Source organism: Thermobia domestica, chromosome 3, assembly GCF_964235325.1.
Source record: "Thermobia domestica chromosome 3, izTheDome1.hap1.1, whole genome shotgun sequence".
Taxonomy (NCBI): Eukaryota; Metazoa; Arthropoda; class Insecta; order Zygentoma; family Lepismatidae; genus Thermobia; species Thermobia domestica.
In genome coordinates, this window is record NC_137456.1 from 16,924,953 (window position 1) to 16,946,434 (window position 21,482).

The following is a 21,482-nucleotide window of genomic DNA, read 5'->3' on the forward strand; positions in this document are numbered from 1 at the left end:
CTCGAACCATTAGCTTTATTATAATTATAATAATAATAATTATTATTTTTAGGTCCTTGTTGGTAACAATATACCAGTGGTTCTCAAACTTGTTGTTACTGAGACCCATATTAAATAATAAAATTTATTTTGTGGCCCACTTACTTTTATTCAAATACACATTGACATTCTACGTAATGGTGGTGTATTTCAAAGCATTTAAATTTTGTAAATCATTAAACCTCTTGCGACCCACCAAAAAGCAATCCGCGACCCATCAATGGGTCCCGACCCACACTTTAAGAAACACTGCAATATACTGTTTTCTCATACTACGGATGTGATTGACATATTTTCATTGTCTATCAATGATGCGATATTTTGCGTGCTTATCATTGAATCAAAGACGATCCGTTTGAATTACATATTTTTTTTTATAATAATCACACAAGTTATTCATTGACTCTTCTGTGTTCTTACGAGTCAGCTTAACCCCATCTTCCTTCAAACCTCAAAATTTCTGTCATACATTAAAATGCACTCACCTTTTCTGATATCAATAGGATATTGTGGAATCAACGTCTCCATTCCGTAGCCATTTGCGTTAACGGAACGCAATATTTACGTTTAAGTTTGCGATAATAGACATGCAAGTTATAATTGCTTTTTTTTTGTGTGTGTGTGTGTTGCTTGCGATCCGCAAATTAGGGAAGACAGATAAGGATTATGCTTCCAAGACTTGGAACGGTGGGAAACGGTTGGCGAATAACACAGAACGAAATAAATTTGAATTTACATTACTGTAATAGATTTTAATATGTTCTGGCAGCATTGTAAATGTGATAAGCAAAGCATATCGTTTTGGAAGTTGGAAATCAAGAATTATCAATGAAAAACAATATTTTAGTGCTGTGGAAAGAGAATGGTGCATTTTAAAGATAAAGTTGGAAGCTTTGAACGTGATCAACACTGATTATTGCGTATAACTTCAGTGAATCTAGTGAAATTTAATTTGTATTGCATGAAGTTAAATCGTCATGGAAAACCACACTCGGCTTGATCTGGAAACACTTTGTAGATTTTGTTTAGCTAATGTTCCGGACACTATGAAAGTAAACATTTTCCGCGCGCAAAATAGAGATGTGCCGGAGAAGATACTCAGTTGTTTGTCTTTAATTGTGAGTAGTACTATTATGCGTGTTAGAAATACTGGTACAGATTTATTGTACAGATTCATTCATAAATTCATTGACATTACTGCTACATCGCCAGACCACACGAAAATAGAGAGAAACAAAAAATCCCCCACTGGATTCTGACCCTGGCTCACTTGGTAGCAATTATTGTTCGAAATACATTGTGCACGTATGGCATAAACACTAGTGCATAAAACACGAACCAACGAACTCGCTAGGTGGCCACTAAAAGCACGAAACAAATAATATCTAACTGAGTCAGGGCAGGGACGCTGCAGGGTGCCAAGCGGCACCTTACGGGTGCGTCCGTATGAAGCAGGCGTGTCAGCGGCGGTGGGTGTACAAAAACGAAATAGTGGAAATATACTATATATCATAAAATGAATAACTAATGTGTTGCACCGCTTTGGGGGAGATTCTAAATGCTATTCAAAAAAGTACCAAAATGTGCTAAATTAAGTTTGGTAGGATGTTTCTGTTTTCTCTAGTTTCGTTAACACGCTTACGATAAACTGTTTGCCAGTTTCCTGTTTAGTACACCATGCCTTCCACACAATTTCAACAACTGACACTCCTTATTTTTGTATAATTCAATAAAACTCAAAGACACGTCACAATGTTGTCAATTACGGACCATTTCTACACTGCCTTTCCCATAAATCAACAAATCCTACCCCTCCGCGAAATATTCTTTTCCGCTTCCACATATAGAGCCGCTTACGACATCAAAAGTGAATAACAAGTATTCTCTTAACTTCAGCTATTCCCCTCACCTGTCTTTCACTCACTCTTTCTCACAAACCAAAATAAATTCGTCAATTTTCTAAAATTGATCCGGCAATAGAGCAGTTAACCCATCCATTGCATATATTCTTTCTCTATAACCTCTTAGTATTTTAAACAATCATTTTTGGAGTGTGGACTTGCATTTCTCTGTGCAGATTCACTTTGAAATGGCTTCATTGTACATTCATGAGAACAGTTGTGCAAAGACTCTAAACAACATGTGTTAGATGGACACTAGAAGGTAGGGTTGCTGTCTAACCAGGTCGGTGCGGAAGTTGTGTTCGTAGCGAGCAGGGACGTTGAGTGTACACATGGGAATACCACAAAACGCTATATAGCATAAAAACAGTTACCTTTGAGTGTTGAACTGTGTATTTGTACTTTACTAAGGATGCTAGATGTCATGTCACGATTTACTTTTACTGCTTACACTTTTGGATATTTATTCCGAAGTTGGTCATCTGCCTGGTTTTCGACAAAACATGATATTCGCTCCTAAAATTTAAAAATCATGAATCTTTAGGACCGCTTTAAAAGTGTATGATATAATAGGTAGACTCAGGTTGTGTTAGATTAGGGTTGGGGACCGTTTTGTTAAAATTAATAGAGTTTAATTTCTTGTCTCTGCGCGAAGGTACCAACTGGAGCGTCTCTGTACACCAGCAGCCGTGTTCAGAATATAATGCTCGGTACGTTCCCAACCATACGGTAACCTTGTGTTAAGTAATTACCTCCGCTTGCCAAATAGTTCCATATAGGCTCTAAACAAATGAACAGAACTTCCACTCTTCTTACATATATCAAGTACATAAACGAGTAAATTATCCATTTTTTCCCGATAAGTTTTCAGAATATTGCTGCAAACAGACGACCAACTTTGGAAGGCAAGAGTGCACTTTATGCTGAACAAGTGATTTTGGATATCTTTTAGTTTCTCCCCCAATCTTGCAAATATAAGATCTCTAGTGCTACTACACAAAAAATAGCTGAGCGAGCGAAAGGGGATTAGAAGCCCCGCAGGGCTCGTATAGACATGCTTCCTATGAATGTTCTGCACAAAGTGCACTCTTATCCTTTGATACTTAACCCCTTCTGCGGTTGCGCGTTGTGAGTTAGCACACTGATTCAGATATGGTATGGTAAGCACTTTGTACACTGTGATTAACGACTTCCTTATGGGTGAATAAATGCTTAACAAGTTAAATTTCATTTTTGTATTTCTATGTAGATACGTATCTCACACGTAAGAACATAACGTATTTCGATTATTTACACATTGGTCTATTAAAATATTATTAGAAATATGCCCAGTATATTTTACAAATATGTGAATCTGTACAGTATATCTGCATCGTAGTATTTGGTAATTGTTTAGTAATGGGGGGCCAACACTAACGAAAGACAGAAAACAACGTGCCCTGCAGGTTCTAACCGCCTACACTCGCTCGGCAATACTATCTGAATTAAATGTTGTTAACCTAACTTAACCTAATGTGAATAGAATATCGCAGAAAGGTCGGTTAAAAAACCTGCCGCCACTAAAGCTAAACAAGAATCAAATATTTTTACAAATGGTATAGCTGGATTGCTTATGGATTGGGATAGTAGCATTGTTTTTAATTTTATTTTGACTGTTAAGTGATTTGAAGTTGACTTCAATTCGTTATTTCCAATTTTCAAGTGGAATACATAATTACATTTTGAGCATGGAGGTATGTAAATTTTATATACAGAATTAGCATAAATAATTCATTCGTTTTGAAAAGGCTATATTTTCAAAAATATTACATGTACATACGTGAAAGATATATGAAAAGAATCACAAACTCACCAGGTTTATACACCCTCTACAAATGTTCAATATGTGCCCCTTTGGTGACACGACACACGTCCAGGCAATACTCGAGCTCATTCCATACATTTTGTAGCAAGTTCTGTTAATTGAGTTGAGTTGTTGCCTTTGGGTTTAACGTCCGTTTCAGCAGCGAGACGTGGGCCTACTGATTAATGTGGAATCCGAACCCCATGCGCTCTCGCCGGGAATCGAACCCTGGTCTCCCACGTCAAAGGATTCCTGTCAATTGTCAGCACTGATGTGTTCTTCTAAAGATTCTAAAGTTCTACTAAAGATTCCGGTAGTGGGAGTACTTAAACAAGGTCCTTAACGTACCCTCACAGGAGGAAGTCACAGAGCGTTAAATCAGGAGATTTGTAAGGCGTTCCACGAATAACACTAAGGCCCGTCTCCTGAAGAAACAAAGGCAGATAGAAACATGAAACCTTTAACTTGTAAGGGACATTAAAGACAACATTATGCTGATAGGGATATTTGTAAGCAGGGTTGGCAAAAACCATGGTTTTTATTGAAAAAACCAAAAAACCAGGGTTTTTTGGTTTAAATAATTTGCTCTATGTATTTACATCACATATGAACAGAAATAAGCTTGTTTCGCCGTGGTGGTAGAATGCAACAACCGGGTTATGCTGGAAGGGGTCACATAAGCTTAAAGCGAAATCCAAACCGCTTCTCGGCTTACATCCAAGAGAAATCTCGAAACCGGGAAAAAATGGCCACAAATGCGATACGTCTGCCGACTCACTCACGAAGGATTCCTGATAAAAAAAAAATACGTTGTACTGAATATAATCGTCAAGAGTCATTTCAAAAGGATAAAAAGATAAACTATTGCACAAGTGAAACCATTACACAGAATTACATATGGACAATTTCAAAATACTGCAGAGTACAGAAGAACTAATTTAGTCCAAGTTAGTTCACTATGACTTTTATTAGTTCAAGTTAAAGAAATATAACGACTTACTTTGCACATCAGTAAGAAAAATGAATAAAGATACGAATTATTTGAGTCTACTTGGGCTCTGACCCATTTATACATAAATAGTTACCAAAGATTCTTGTAATTTCAATAATTACCTCTCGTGGGGTTTATATGGCCCCCTCCCAAAAAAAAGTACGGCATTTCGATGTATTTTATCAATAGTAAACATTATTAAAACGAAACAATGTTTAGAATTTTCCTTTTGTTGCATAACAATAATAACAAACTATAAAAAAAATCACGAAAGAAATATCCATAAAGTTACATAAAAAAAGGTTGCTTTTGTAATATAATCTCTTTGAGTAATGAAGAGGAATTTAGGTCTGAATATAGTACGAATAATATATGGGAGTGAGACGTGATAACCCACAAATGTGTGTTCATCAAGATTTTACGAATAGTTACACTTTTACGAACATTTTTCGTTTTTTGATTTAACCAGTTGGTTTAAACCAAGGTTTAAACCACCTTGGTTTAAAGCAACCAACCCTGTTTGTAAGAGTAGAGGTGCAGATCGATTTTCAGAATTCGTCGAAGTAACGTTCTTACCAACTTCAGCTGGCCAGAACGTCTTCGTGTTGGAGTTCCTACATCTTCATGACCACAATATTGCACTCGTTATTGTTGTTCTCTGAACAGGCCGAACTTGGTCTCCGTCGCCGTGGTAAGTCGCTTACTGAATCATGTATGTAGCGTTAAATCAAGCGACGAATCATGGATTCCGATGGTCTGGTCCTGATGTTGAAATGGTGGCGATATGCTCGTTCTTTGGACTATCTGAAGGAAAAAGTGTATGTGAACAAACCACCAGCAATACATCAGCTCAACGACAATATTCGTGCGGAAATATGGGTACTCAAACCAATAGTGTTGATCCCTGTTATAAATCATGCTACAAAGGGCCCGTATCTGTGAAGCCTATAATTGCGGAGACCACCTAAGATTATATTCCATACGTAAGTGTAAATAATCTGCCATCCTTGTTAAGTCTGAGAAACATCAATGAAAACTAATGATTGAAAAAAAAAAAAAAAAAAGTTATCAGTTATAACCCCTTTGTGACTTATTTCTCATCCTCTGTTAAGACTGTTATTACTGAAGTAAGTCTCCCAAAAGTCTATTTCTTTAGAGCTTCGAGTTTTAATATGAAGTTTTCATGTACTAAGCATCTGGATTTTTCGCCTTGTGTTTCTTTCAGTAGCAGGACATTTTGTGTTTCAGGACTATAAAATTTTGAAAACCCTTTTTTGGAATGTAGGTTGTCTTCTTTAAATATATAAAATACTTCTTTTTCTTAAAAAGAAAACGGTCAAATAATATTTTTGCATTTTTTTAATTGTCTTTCTAAACAGTTAACACATCTTACATGCCAGGACAAGTGTAAACTATGTCAAAATAAAAAAATGAAAAGTTTCATTACAATGTCATAATCAGTTTGGGGAGCTAGATATAAATTATCCTCCATTTTCTGTGTTAGTAAGCCCAACAACTCTGTGAACAGGGGACTGCACGTACGGTCTTAAGCATTGCTTTTCAGACTTTGTTTGCATCTGTATGTGAATGCAAAGTTGATGATTCTGGCTTGTTTGTCTCACTAACACTATTTGTTGTCATTGTAGATGTTTTTTTTTTTTTCTATTTTTTTTTTCAGCTTCGCTCTTTGAAGTCTTTTTTTCCTCAGATTTCTTCATATCTTCTTCCGACTTTTTATTCATTTGAGTGGCCCCGCGTAGCGTAGTCGCTAACGCTCTCTTTTTGGTTGCGAGCGGTCCCGGGTTCGATTCTCAGCGGGGACATTCGGTCGAAAAAGTGTAAAACGCTTTTTCAGGCCAATCATACTGAATGAGGTTTTCCTGGATTTTTCTTATTCAGACTAGGCAAATAGCGGGGTGGTACCTAACTTATAGGTCCCAGGCCGCTTCCTTCGTTCCCTTTCCCCGAATAGTGTGCTAGCCGAGGGACGTCATCCCTCATATACATGACGGATTAAATGGCCATAGCTGACGCAAGCCCAGAAATCTAATCCTTTTTATTCATCTGGAATATTTTCTTCTTCCTAAGCTCAACTCTTATTTCGTTTTCATTTTCTTCATAGGTGATGCACTAGTTGTTTTGCACTTGATTTCAGACTCCATATCAATTCTAAAACAAAAGGGCTCGCTCCAAGTGAACTTTGTGGTGTACAAACACCGTGTGTGGGGGTTTTGTCAGGGTTCTTTTGTTTCCTCCCACTTTCTTCATTTCTTATCACCACCGTCTCCTTTAGCCTATCCGGCATAACCGTGGGTCGTAAAACTTAAAGATTTCCTAAAACAAAAGAAACATCGCACATATTTTAATCAAGGTTCCCACAGAGTGGAAAATCAGGGAAATTATTGAAAAGTGTTTTAATATCGGGGAAACGAAGTAGTTGTCGATAATAAAGGCAACTTTGAAGTAATAATGTTACTTTGGATGTAGAGATCTACAGATTTACCTAATCCGAAAACAAATGAACATTACAGCGGTCACACACATATATTTTGTTTTCCTCTTGAATACAGAATTCTCGCAAAGAAGTGCATACACCTTTTCTGTTTTCTTTGGAAAGTGATGTTCCCATCATACCTTAGTGTATTCAACTCATGGCTTTTTTTGTTTCTTGTGGTGAACTGGGCCTTCATCTTCTTTTGTTTAGTTGTTCTGGATCAGCAGAATATATAAAGTGTTTCAGTCAACTCACACTTAAACGGAAAAATTAAAATATTCAATCAGAGTATCACTGTGAACATTATTGTTTCCAAAATGAATGTAAATTATTTGCATAAACATAGTCCTTCATGTTAAACCACACTTTTTTTCTTTTTTTTAAACACATCTTTACTGGTTTCTTCAGCATGATATGCTGCTATCACATTGTTGACAATATCACTTGCTGATAAAGTTTCGGCGGTGTTCACTGCTCCTTGTTTCACATTCATCAACAAATGTCTTATCGACGACACTATCATTTATGTCATACCAAACTTCACAAGGATATTCACACGAAGTCTGAATTTCCTCAGAAGCTAAATGTCACCGGACGACAATGAAACCTGAAGGGATGCATGTAGGAAATGAATTAATTTTCTATTGTTTAATACACAAACATCAGATAAGGATCCGTAAGAAATGTCGTAAAAGTATGCAAATAAGTTTTCCCATGATTTTTCCTCCAACCCACTAGCCAAATACCTGAATAGTACATATAAAATTAGGCCGTGGCCTATTACTTTCTAAGTTCTTTTCGCCAAAAATCAAAATATTGGGGAATCAGAACTCCACGAATTCCCTTCCCTGGTTGTCTCTCACTATTACTCATTTCAAGCTACACAAAAGGTCACATTCTAAAAATTAAAGCCAGGAATTCTGGCCTTGTTCAAAAGTGCGAAGTGCACTCAAATTACAAATGCACGTCAAATTAACTTTAGATCCCCATTTCGTTGTAGCACCTCGCCGTGATAGAACATGAAACATTGGTAACAAGAGAAAGAAGAATTTCGTGTGCTAAATATTCTCTTGCCGTTTCTGAAATCTTGGTTAGATAAATGAAATTTCTTCTATCTTGTTCTTTAAAATTCGTCTAATATAACTCTACCTATCTCTGTAAGTGCAGATATGTGACTTCTAAATTCCTCTCAGAAGAATAAATTGGTTGCACTATTCTATTCTGCTGGCGGAATTCTTCAGCATCCTCTTTGGACAACTAGATGAAGGCTGTTGATGCGTGTGATTTCACAACTCTTGTAAAACCCCCGGTATTCTCAATTATAGCTGTACTTGGGCTGAAAACATTGTTTTGTAGCGTGGAGATTAATCAGGCCTCCTGTACCATCGCCAAGCCCCTTCCCACGACTAGCGGCACTCTATCTATGCTCACTTCATTAGCACAAGCGACTTCGTCAGTTCAAATGGTTCAAAATACATTTTTTCTAACATTAATTGAACACTAATTTCAGCTTAGACAACCATTATAGCAGAAACAATCTTAAAGCAAAGGGAGGTTACAACTCAAAGTGATGGCATTAAAAACTAAATAAGCAATATTGCACAATTTACAGATCTTCATTAAAACAAAATGTAAATATTTTAGTGTAGCCTTGTCACTTGATTAACGAATGTATAAGGTGTCTCATATGTAGTGTATATTTCAGTGTCATATGTTCGTAGGCAATATAACAGTATTAGATAAGTAATTGCAGTATTAGATAAGTAACATATCTTTATTGAAACTGGACATGGATATTTTAAAAAAGCCTTGTCATTATTAAATGATGTATAAGAAGTATCATATTTTCAGAGTAATTGATTGTCAGACGTCTGTATGTAGATACCTATATTAATGATCACAGTATGGGATGTTGCTCAGATTTTTATGGGAGTAAGTGGAATGTATGTATGAGCAATTGATTACTATTTGTCTCTATAGAATAAACGTTCTCATATATAAATATTCACCATTATTTATTCCTCATTTATAAATCAACGTCATCCGACACCTGTCATGAAAGCCAGGGAATTTCCTGTCAAAGGTCATGGAAATAGATTTCTCCAGATCAGTACGAACCCTGAAAGACTTTTCCAACTTGACATTTTATATGGCAGCATTGAAATTCAAGGGTGGCTGGCGTCTTGTTGATTTTCCATGAGTATTTTCGTAATGTGCCAAAAGTTATTAGGAATTCACACATCGAAGAATTTTGTTTTAGGAAAACCTTGAATAGAATGGCATACAATTCAAAAGTAAGTGTATTTAGTGTTTTGATAAGATGCACTTTGAGGTTATAAAAAATATTTTTGTTGCGTGTTCACACGTAAATTTCGCTTGGTGTTCGTATTACTGCAGTTATTTATTATTGGTATCTTGTAGTTGAACATTGATCATTTGGAGTGGAGTTGAAGCTTCTCCGCATGTGACTAACTCTTTGCGTAAGTTAATATAAGCCTACCTACTATTGACAAAAGACAGTTGTGCATTATGTCCGAAATATTTGTCATTCTAGAATTTATATTTATTATATTACAGGTCAGCAAATTAGATTTAATGGTACATTTTTTAAGTTGTTATACATAGAACGTTGGAATTTGATTGATTCTGTGTTAATCATTGTTTTTTCTTTATAGGTTAGTGAACAAGATGAGCTTCCAAAATTCATTTGTGTGACTTGTTCACAAAAATTGGACAGCTTTCACGAATTCCGTGATACTTGTCATAAGTCGGAAAGTTTTTTGATCAAATTAGCTTCCCTAAAAAATGTTGCTATCACTAGCAGTGGATCAGCGAGAGAGGTAAGTATGCTCCAGGGTACAGGTTCAGTAGTTTAGATAAGCATTCCTCAAACTTTTTTTCAAGTGGGGACCATTTCTGTTAGTCAGAATAAACCCCTTCGAAAGTAGTTTATATACAGGATGTATAAGTTATCTTGATACCTTTGTAACTTTTGAAATAATACTGGGAAATATCGATAGGAGGATATTGTTTAACATACGTTAATATACCACCAGGTTGACTTGTTGCCAACTGAAAATAAAGTTATATTATTTAAATGGTATTACGTGAGGCTTCTGCGACAATAAATAATAAGTGAGACAGCAGAGCAATGCACTTCCAAAATATCTTAGTATTGAATGCTACGGTCATCATATGTCGTTTTTGGAATAGGTAGGAGCAAAATTATAAGAAATTGAAAATTTGACTATTAAAGAACTTTGTTACCAAAAAAAGTTCTTAGTTAAGTATCACATTGAATTACGTAAATGGTTTTCAGTGTATGCAGGACTGTACAACGATAATTACTATGGACAATAGTCCGTACCGTAGTGTATGATATCACTTTCTTTTATGGCCAGATCTGCTATTTATGTTATTTAGTATTGGGCCAGACATAAATATCTATGCATTATACAGTTAGTTTAGAACATAGAGGATACGCCATTATAAGAGAGTGTGTATTCGTTTAAAAAGAAAATATTTTGTAAAAAAAATTAACAAGGCAAATGATAAAGTATTTACGCAAAATACATAAATTCGCATATATCGTGTTCTGTGTTTCATTTTGAACAGTCAATTGGTGAATTATGTTAAAACGATTCTTTAGTACATCAAAAACGAACTTAGGGCATATATATAACGAAGTGTGAATGGAAGTGAGCGTTTGAAGGGCTTGGGGGGGGGGGGAAAACACGATAACTGACATTTTCGGTATTTTGAAATTTTTAGATCTCTGTGTTCATCATAAGAACAGTCGATCGGTGGAGAAAATTCGTCAATCCTCCAATAGATGGCAGAGTAATACGCGTTGAAAGTGTTTCCTCTTACGACTCCCTGCAAGGAAATTACGGTAAATAGCAAAGATGGCAAGCATTATCTCGAAACATGATTTTGTCAGTTATCGTGTTTTCCCCCAGAGCCCTTTGTATATCATAGCGCTCCGGAGATATGAAAAAAGTCCAAGATTGCCATATTGCTTAAAATGGTATGTTCTTGAAAACTTTTTAGAACAGTGTTTGCTTTCTTTGCTTCTGTGACATTACCAATACTTTTTGGTAGATGTAACTAGTGTCAATAGCCCGCTTTGCTGCGTTAAAATAAATATAAAAAATAGACAGTTTGAGTTATCAAACTGCTAGTACTGGTAATTGAATTATCATTTATATATATATATATATATATATATATATATATATATATATATATATATATATATATATATATATATATATATATATTGAACACTATGTGTGAGATTGGATAAGATACTTACTTGAAGAGTTTTTTCGAAATATAAAGGCTTTTGAAAAAAAAAAAAAGTCGAATTCTTGGTTCTTTGTAATTTTGTTTCTATCCATACGAAATACGTCGTATGATGATCGTAGCATTAGACACCAAGACACTTTGGATGTGTATTGCCACGTCAGTCTCACTTGAGTTGTTACTGCTGTAGAGGTCTCTGAAATTGACGTGTTTAGGATACTGTGGCGTCCTTAGTTTGCAAAACTGAATAATAAATGTGATGTTAAAAGCTTTGTTTGACAGTAGATTTGAAATGTGTAATAACTTGTTATGATGCCATTTGGAAAAAAAAAATAATAATAACTTTATGCTGGATTGATAATACTGTTAGCCCGGTGGTGTCGCAAAGTATGTCAAACAATGTCTTTGTGTCGATCATTGCATGGTATAAGATGTCAGCGTTGTTTGTGTATTAGTTTAAAGGTTAGAATTGCGTATCAAGGTGAATGGTTCACCGTTTATGCATACTGTACATATATATTTAATAATAACAAAATAATGTGTTTGTGTATGTGTGTCTTGTCTGTCTATTATGAAGGATGATCGGAAAGTAAGGTTACAAACCCTTCAGTTAAACATGTATATATTATTTCATACAACCAATAGAGGCAACAGATAGTACATACAGGTAATTTTTCGACATAGTTTCCATCGGTGGAGGCACTTGTCGCATCGTGGGATGAGTTTGAAGATTCCCACCTGGTAAATCCTGTCCTTGCACGTTCAGCCACGTTGTCACGAAATGTTTTACCTCCTCGTCTGAAGCGAAGCGACGGCCTCCTAGGTGCTTCTTCAGGTGCGGGAACAGGTGAAAGTTTGGAGCGAGGTGCGAGCTGTAGGGAGGGTGCTCAAATGTGCTGATTCCTTGCTGGGTCGCCACTATGCTTCTCACTGGTGACGTGTTCTCTATGAGCCGCAGCCTTTTGACACCATTCTACGACATGCTGACGAGATTACAGTCTCCCATAAACCTCTATCAACTGCCGGTAAATTTCAGCCACGGTTACACCAGCTGCCGGTACACGTTTCGCCCACAGAAATCGAATAACTGAGCGGAGTTTTTCGCGAGACCAGTTTTCCAAAGAAGTCGCCATTTTTGTTTACTTAACAACTAGCGCCGTAACTGGCGGGTGGCTGAAACTTTGCACAGTTGCGAACTCCATATATTAAATTAACAGCACACCCCTCATTCCTCAATAACAGACGAAACTCCAGAAATATCGGCCTTTTAACCATAGTTTCTGATCATCCCTCGTATTAGCTTTTCACATAAAAAAGAGTGACCTTAGAACCACCAGATTTTTAACACAAATAGATCTTACCAGATCCAATCGCCCACGAAGCCTTTTCAAATTTCGGCACGGGAGGATTGGAAAGGGGGAGGGTCAAATGTATAAATATAAATAAAAAGGAGATGATAAATATTCAGGACGTGTCAAATTCATGTTTTTCGTGATCGTTAAAATTAATAGTAACACTCTCAACGTGGTCAATTGAGATTAATACTAACACTTCCGACGCCGTTTAAGTCCACCTTTAGCTTTTATCGTCATATGGGATAATGGACGAGAAAAATAACATGACGAAAATGACCAGTATTAGTATCAAATTCATAGTTTACTCAGTTGTTGAGATTCCCGTCGTCGTTCAAGTCCAACTTAAGTCTCCATCGCCATTGGATTTGCAAGGCGGGGGAGGGGGGTTACGTATATAACACTCCTGACGCTGTTCAAGTCCAGATGTATCCCGCATCATCGTGGGATGTTGGGGCCGTGAAAAATATGTCCAAAATGCTCGATATTAATGCCAAATTCATAGTTTTCGTGCTCACTAAGATGAATTCTAACAATCCCGACGCCGTTTAATCCGAACTTTAGCCATCATTGTCATGCAGGGGTTAAGAAGAGCGGGAAAAAATATTGTTCAAAATGACCGATATTATTGTCAAATCCATAATTTTCGGGGTCGCAAAGATGAGTAGTAATATTCCCGACCTCGCTCAAGTCTAATTTTAATCCCCGTCGTTGTGGGGAATTTGGAGGGAGGGGAGTTGAAAAATGTCCAAAATGACCGAAATTAATGCCAAATTCATAGTTTTAGAGGTTGCTGAGATGAATAGCAACACACTCGTTGTTCAAATCTAACTTTTGCCCCCTTTGTCATGGAGTTTCGGGACATGAAAAATACCATGTTCAAAGTGACCAATGTTAATGTCGAATCTGTAGTTTTTACGATTGGTAAACTGATTGGTGGTACTCTCTTTGACATGTGAGCCCAAGCTTAGGCAGGAAGGGACTTGGTAGTCGTTGCTTTTCGGCATTTCTATGTTTCACTGATACTGACCGGGTCTACACCAAAGGCATCAATCTTCCTTATTAATTGTTTTACTGATTTCTTTACCTTCAAATATGGTATATTGCATAACATAAACTTATCCTCTCCGTGCGATGATATGTATTGTTTGTTTAAATCATTTTTCTTTACTTTAAATAATTCGCTTTATTTATTTAAATTACATATGGAAAAAATAAGTTTGTTTGACCTTGACGTCCTTAGCAACACTGGGGTTATGAAAGGACAGGACCTCCAGCTTAAAATGGGATCCGAACTTTTTTTTTTTTTTTTTTTAAGAGGAATTGTTCTCTACCTAGAGTCACAACACGAGACCTCTTGATTACAAAGTCGACGGCTCTACCTACTCATCCATGGATGACAACTGATAGAAATACGACGGGATATCAAGACCTTCGTGCAATCATCTAGAAGAAATCTACTCTGCACAACTGTGACACTATGATGGCATGAGTTCTTTTCTACGTAGTCACCTTGCCTAGCGACACATTTTTGCCATCGGTTCTTAGCTCTCCGTAAGCTCGTTTTGTAAAAATCTGCAGTTTGGCTTTGAAACCACAGTTCAATCTCAGAAGTGACGTCATTCCTACTGTCAAAATGGCATCCTCAGAGTAGGGGATTCATTTCTGGAAAGAGAAAGAAGTCGTTTGGTACTAGGTCCGGTGAGTATAGGGGTGAGGCAATATTTCATATCCTAATTCCACTGTCTTCATCATGGACGCATGGTTGGAATGATCTGGTGCATTGTCTGCCAACAGCAACATCTCTTTTGTGGCCAATCCACGATGTTTCTTCTTCAGTTCCTCTCGTAACTTAGTCAGGAGATGGGAATAATAGGTACTAGTATTAGTTTGCTCCTGTGGTAGATAATCTGTCATGATGACCTCTTCACCGTCCCAGAAAACAGAAGACATCACCTTGGTGGTAGACTTCTACACTCATGGCTATTTAGGGGTGGGTCCTTTCTTTGTTTCTGAGTCATAAAGATAAACGCAAGCTTTCATTCATTGTCACTAGTGTGCCGAAAAAATCCCCTTCATCCATTTTACAGGGATGCAACATTTCTCATGCAGCGTCCTTGCGATTTCTCTTCTAGAAAGGTGTGAACAATCGTGGCACTCACCATGCTGACACTTTCTGAAGATAAAGTTGGTTGTGAATGATATTCCAAGGAGGCTCATAACTCATACCTATTGCACACATAACACTTTCAATGGCTATCTTCCTGCTGTCTTCCATTATGATCTTTTCAACTTTCTCCGTTAAGGCGGCATCATCAGTGAAAGATGGTCTTCCAGGTCTAGAGGCGTTCGTGATGATCATGTGTCCAGTTTGGAATTGCCATTTCCTCTTGGTTACCATCTCATAGAATGGGCTTTTATCCCCATAGACTTCTTTCATCTCTTCGTGGATCTGCTTTGCTGATTTCCTCTGAAGATGGAGGAACTTAATGGCGCTTTCAGCGATTTACCTGAAGAGGGAAAGAAAGAAAGAATTCTAACGAGTCCAGAATTTGCATGATTGACATACAAGGATCTTACTATAAAATCCATGTCCGAAGCGATCTGTAATTTGTCATCTTCTATATCCTGTTCGGCGTAAGCTCTAAACTGCGATAAACAAAGCCACGTGAAACTAAATCTCACTGATTTGCTGTTGTCCTACCGACACTTGTACTCCTCCGCAAACTAGTTCATGTGATTGGATTATTACTTTTACCATGAAGTTCCATATAAAACTACTACATTATTTTAAATGACAAAAATATAATACGAATTACCTAATAATGCTGCAATCGAGTATGGCTAATAAAACAATAGAAATAAACACTAAGCATGCGCAGTAATTATGGCGCCAGTTCAACTGTGGACGCGTGTTCTGCCTTTAAGCCTGACAGACGACTGGCATGAATCCTGTTTCCGCGAGTGTTGTTATGAAACACCAACAAGGTAAACCTTTACTCACTAAGTAACAATTGTTTACCAGCGAAATTCAAATATATATATATATATATTTTTAATCTTTCGAGTTTTTTTCTTTCTTTTCTGCTGCTGCTGTTAGTATCTGGACAACACGAGAGAGTATTGTCAAAATGCACGTATATAATTTGCTCTTTCCCATGGGGACTGGGAGTGATACATCATTAGCCAATCGTATTTGTGGCAAGCGGAAGGATACAAATATCTTGTTTATCGGAGTTTAGAGCTTACGCTGAACAGGGAATAGGTGGTTGCACGAACTTTTTGATATCTTTTCGTATGTTGTTGATCTTCCATCATACTTGTAAATATTTCAAGAGCCATTTCAGAAGGATAAAATGACACAGAAGTGCACAAGTAAATCACTGTATACAGTTATATCATTACTGAAATAAGTGGACAATTTCAAAGGACTACATCATATAGAAGATTTAATTTAGTCCAAATAGTCCACTAAATCAGAATTACAGCGACTTAATTTAATTTGTATATCAGTAAAAGAAGTGAAGATACGAATCATTTGAGTTCACTCTGGCTTTGAACCATTCACACACATAAATTTGTAAAATACTATTTTGATTTCAATAAATCACTTACATTCATGTTTCCTGGGTTTGTAATGTGTGGGAAAAATCTTCTAAATGGTTTGAGATATGTGGAAACGTCACCATGAAGTTCACGCTATTTGTGACATTTTTTATTTTAAATTGATTTTTTTATTAGAAAAGAATTACCTGGTTTAAACCAGTCATCTATGATTTATTATTATTATTATTATTATTATTATTATTATTATTATTTAAATAATTTAAGGCTAACAAATATTTGAATCAGTATTTGTTAAAACAACGTTACCCATGAAAACCAAACTTTCGGGAAACTAGAAAGAATATTTAGCTTTTTGAAAAGAATTGTAAAATTTCTTGACAAATAGTGATGTTGAAACTTAAGATTGAAATGGCTTGATTGTTGAAATGGATATCCGAACGTTTAAATATAACTGTTTCAACAATGAAGAAAATTCTAAATAAAAAAATCGACACGGATTGTTGCCTTCGACAGGTTATGAAGTTTCTTCTCTAAAAATTTGAAGTCTCTAGGCTGAAATTTGTAAGATAAATCTTGAATTTTCGTGAAAGGTAAAAAAATACATAAGAGATATACGAAGACTGTAGTGACATCTATCGGCAAAGCTTGTCCCTTTACATCAACCTTAAATTCGAAATTTACGAACATAATACTTGAGGTTTCATCAAGTTTTAAGTCTTACTGATAGCACTGTTTTAACATATTACAAATTATAATAGTACCTTCTAATCTGAATGCTATAATGGTCTTTAATTTATCTGAAATTCAAAAATAATCATTGTTCATATTCATGTCTACTTACGGAAGCTGTAGAACGCATATTCATAACAAAAGTGACGTACCTTGTGTTTCCTTGTACAGTGAAAGCATAAGGTAAGCCACATTTGTATTTTCATGTATCTTAGCAGTATTATATGCCTTCAATCGCATAATTAAAACTACAGTGTTGAAGGAAATTTAAAAAAAAAAAAAAAAAAAGTTTTGCTGCATTTCTTTTCCCTTTAGTCACATTCTTCTGCAGCAAATGAATATTATATTGATATATTGACTGATAAAATGTATGGAATATATGCTTTATTATAAATAAACTACTCAGCTACTTGTATTCCATAATGCAGAATAAACGTGTAGTATTTCTAATTCTTACTCGAGTATTCTTTGATGAAGATAAATAAGGCTTAACACGTCTTGTAATTGAGATCTTTATATGGTTATTGCTTGTGTGTCAGTGGACATTTCAAATTTATAAACCAAGTAACGTGTTTTTATATATAAAGTACATTACAAACGCCTGCCTTTCTCCTCCCCCCTAATTTGATGTGTGTGTGAAGAAGATAAATTTTGCCAATTTCTGTCAATATATTTAAGCAACCTTTGTTTCTTTATAAAACAATAGGCATTCAGGCAAGCAGAAATACACAATTTGGTTCCATTTCGTATGTTTAGGCTTAACATTCTTATGTAATACCTAGGTTGTGATGGAGAAGACTTTCGCGTAAAGTGACATCCGAACCGCTACTGGTTTATACTTGAAAGAAGGGTTGTGGTTCGACCGAGAATTGAACATGGGACGCCTTGATTAAAAGGTGAAAAGTAGATAAAACTGATGCAGATGGTTTAATATGTGAAAATGTCACCATGAAGTTCATACAATTTAGTTTTTTTTTTGGGGGGGGGGGAGGTTAAACCTTTTTGTTTTTTTCAACCAGTTGGTTTAAACCAGCCAACCGTGCTAAAAGGTCTTGTGATTTGTTTGTTAGGAACCTCTTGCCCGTAACAGCGCAAAGGTGGGATAGTATGTCCTACCGGTACAGCGCGGAGATATGTAAGAAAAACCCAACGGTTGCTCATAGAAGCCCAACGGTAAGGTTAGGGAGTCTCTTCCGCCCAGAGCAGCTTGGATAAAAAAGTAGGAAGTGATCAGATGGAGAGTGATGTCTTTTGTCCCAATGAGTCCTCTTTTATAACCAGTTAGAGCCTATGGAAGAGTTGAAGGGGTCCCCTTTTAATTCTCCCTGTCCTTCTCGTATTTCTTCGGAAATAGCATTCGTCGACTTCTTGATGCTGCTTGTTAATATGAGAGGACATTGCAATATCTTGGAGATACCCTAGGCTGGACCATTAATACAGAATAGCCAAAGAGTAACTGGAACAATGGCGAAACTAATCACTATAGTATTTATCAAGACTATATGTAATGTCTATTGAAGACCGAAGATCTTGTATGGTGGTTTGTTTTAATAGTGTTACCCGTTCAGCATCCCCAGCAGAGGGCCAACCATTGTTGCAGCAAGGAGGTCCGATTAGAGAGGGCCCTTCAGCAACAAAGAGGAAACCATATATATAATTAATTCAAGGGAATCTTGAAATTAATTTGGGGGCCGCGGTGGCTCAGTGGTAGAGCCCAGCCCCAGCCAAGTGAACTTTGTGGTGGACAAACACCGTGTGCGTGGGTTTTCTTGGGGTTCTCCCGTTTCCTCTCACTTCCTTCATTCCACCATTTCATTCATTACTAGAGACCGGATGTTTAGGCATTAAAAACCTAGAAAATAGGCAGGCAAATAGGCACTTAAAATTTAAAAAATAGGTAGTAAAATAGGCACTAAAACGTAACACGGAATAATGAAGATAAATACGCAATACAATTAAAGCAATAGAATCAACTCATAGACACTGTTCAAAGAACGTAAAAGTATATCTTAATATCTTCTTAATATCCTTGTTTCTTAATATCTTCTTTTACTATACAGGGTGGCCCAAAAGTAGGTATACATCCCTGTGTTAATTAAGTATGACATTTTAGTTTATTTGCTTCTGTCTGTTCCGAAATTATGTATAAGTGATAAGAAATTAGCAAAACTAACATAGAAACTAAGTCAACATCTGCAATTATGTATAACAAAAAGTAAGTTATATAAAATGCCATGAGCCATCAGTATGGGACAGTATACCTACTTGTTGACCACTCTGAATACAAAAACGAAGCTTGACATGTACTCCATATATGTTATTTATATTATATGAATTATATATTTTCTCAATGTAGTCTTATTTTGAAGAAAATGCATAGAATAGGCAACATTAGGCACTAAAGCAATTATTTAGGCAGTAAGGAGCAAAATAGGCAAAATAAAATGGGCTTAAATTGAAACCATAACCAACCATATAACCTTTAAAACGTTGTTTTTGAACCTATCTTTATTATTAAAGAATAGGCATTTTGCCTAACATCCGGTCTCTATTCATTACTCAACATCACCGTCTCCTTTAGCCTAACCGGCATAAACGTTGGACGTAAAACATTTCATTTTTTCTTGAAATTAATTCGCTGATTGGAGAGTCCATGAAGACACTTCTGCGTCAACTAGGACGGAGTTGCTAGTTTGGGATCCCCAGATACCCACTTCAAAGTATTTGGAGTAGATTTACACACATTCATATGATTGTATTTAGCTCACTGAGATATGTCGATTGATATGTCTCGTACGCTGTTAGTATTGTAGAATGTTTATTATTATTGTTATTTTTTTAATTAGTCCAAGTTGGAGAATTAATGATCCATATTTAATATTTTTCTTTTCAGAATCCTGAACGAGACAAATCAACGTTGAATAAAACAAAAGGCTTAGCCAACACAGAACGCGTGTTCATCAAAATGGAAAGCGAGCCGTGTGCATCTGTTCCAAGTGCAGAAGACTCTCAAATGCCAATAAGTGATAGCGGTTTGGTAGTCAATTGCGATCCTAGCATTCCTCTAATGACAGCAGGTTTGGAACAACGGACTTCATATTCCGAATCGACTAATACGGCAGCTTTACCAGTGAATCCTAAGTTAGAAATGGTGCCAAATGAAGCCAATGTAGACACGAACTGTATGATTAGTGATTCCTTTGAAATAAGTGGACATCTTGATCCGGCTGATACTTTTGGTGAAGTGCCAAGTACTGCAATGCCTGTGGCTAGTGAATATTCAGAGTTCAGTGGCTTTGAAGCCAATGTTGCATCAGGTAATTCAGTGATTGCAAAACAAGAGCCAGAGGACGTGGTTTTACTGTCGGACGACTCGGACGATGATAGCAGTAGGCAAGTTGGACCAACAAGAAGTGGTGGTGTGATGCCTAATCCTCGCAAACGGACTAACGCTGGTGATAGTACTTTCGGACAGCCGGGTACACGGATTATTAAAACAGTTGCTCAAGGAAAGGGAGGACCTTCAAGAGTTTCCGGATCACGAGGGACTAGGTGAGTAGTACGCGTTCATTACAAGGAAAGGTTTTGCAAGAGAGCTTGATAGCAAGTACGATATTCTTTGTAGCAGTGCATCTTACGTGTCAACCCTTTTAAGTATCATATGTGTAGAACCTCTCTTTTAAAGACCTTTATGCTTTAATCGCCCTTTGATGCAACTGCTGCGTCAAGGGTTTCTTTCAACCTCAATAGCTCAGCCTCTAATTAGGCTAGGAAAATAATTTTGGTATGAATGTGTTTCTGAAGGATGAAGCTTTCCGCTGATATCCATTTTATGTATGTGGAGGTGAGTACCACGGCGGAGGGAAGCATTCCTTCTCATTGGGGATACACTCATAAAAATTGGTATATATAGCAAAGAAGTAGTCCACTACATGGTAATATCCTGTATGTGTACTTGTTGCTTATATGGGTGGAGGAGGGGGCAAAAATTGGTCAGAGTTTTTTTTTTTTTTTTTTTTTTTAACGTAAATTCATTTATTTTCAGGACGGACAATTTTGTTTCTTTTACGAGTAAGGCGGGAATTGCACAAATGTTACCTCGTTGAAATCTGTGTTTCATAAGCTTTCCAACGACTTATCAATCATAACATTGTAATAATTAGAGGGAGTCATTAGGGCCCCCTAATATGAGAGTCTACGATTTCGTTTAAATCCCTGGCGGACGTAGAAAAGTTATCCGCAATACTTAATTAATGAAACT

At 36.5% G+C, this 21,482-nt stretch overlaps 1 protein-coding gene across 13 annotated transcripts in view; it reads left to right on the forward strand.

Moving 5' to 3' along the window:
• The first annotated feature begins 721 nt into the window (after nt 1-721).
• The window catches only part of LOC145680197 (uncharacterized), a 161,061-nt gene continuing 140,300 nt past the window's right edge, over nt 722-21,482 (forward strand). For 3 of the 13 annotated variants that reach the window (XR_014130616.1, XM_081750463.1, XM_081750461.1), the window contains exons 1-3: nt 730-1,157; nt 9,944-10,108; nt 20,115-20,773. Coding sequence is in view for 12 of the 13 variants with exons in the window: in XM_081750463.1 (XP_081606589.1) it covers nt 1,017-1,157; nt 9,944-10,108; nt 20,115-20,773 (965 nt within the window). In the remaining variant the exon portion in view is untranslated. Of the gene's footprint in view, nt 1,158-9,943; nt 10,109-20,114; nt 20,774-21,482 lie in introns of all 13 variants that reach the window. The other 10 variants (XM_081750460.1, XM_081750458.1, XM_081750457.1 and 7 more) reach the window with 8 other exon arrangements.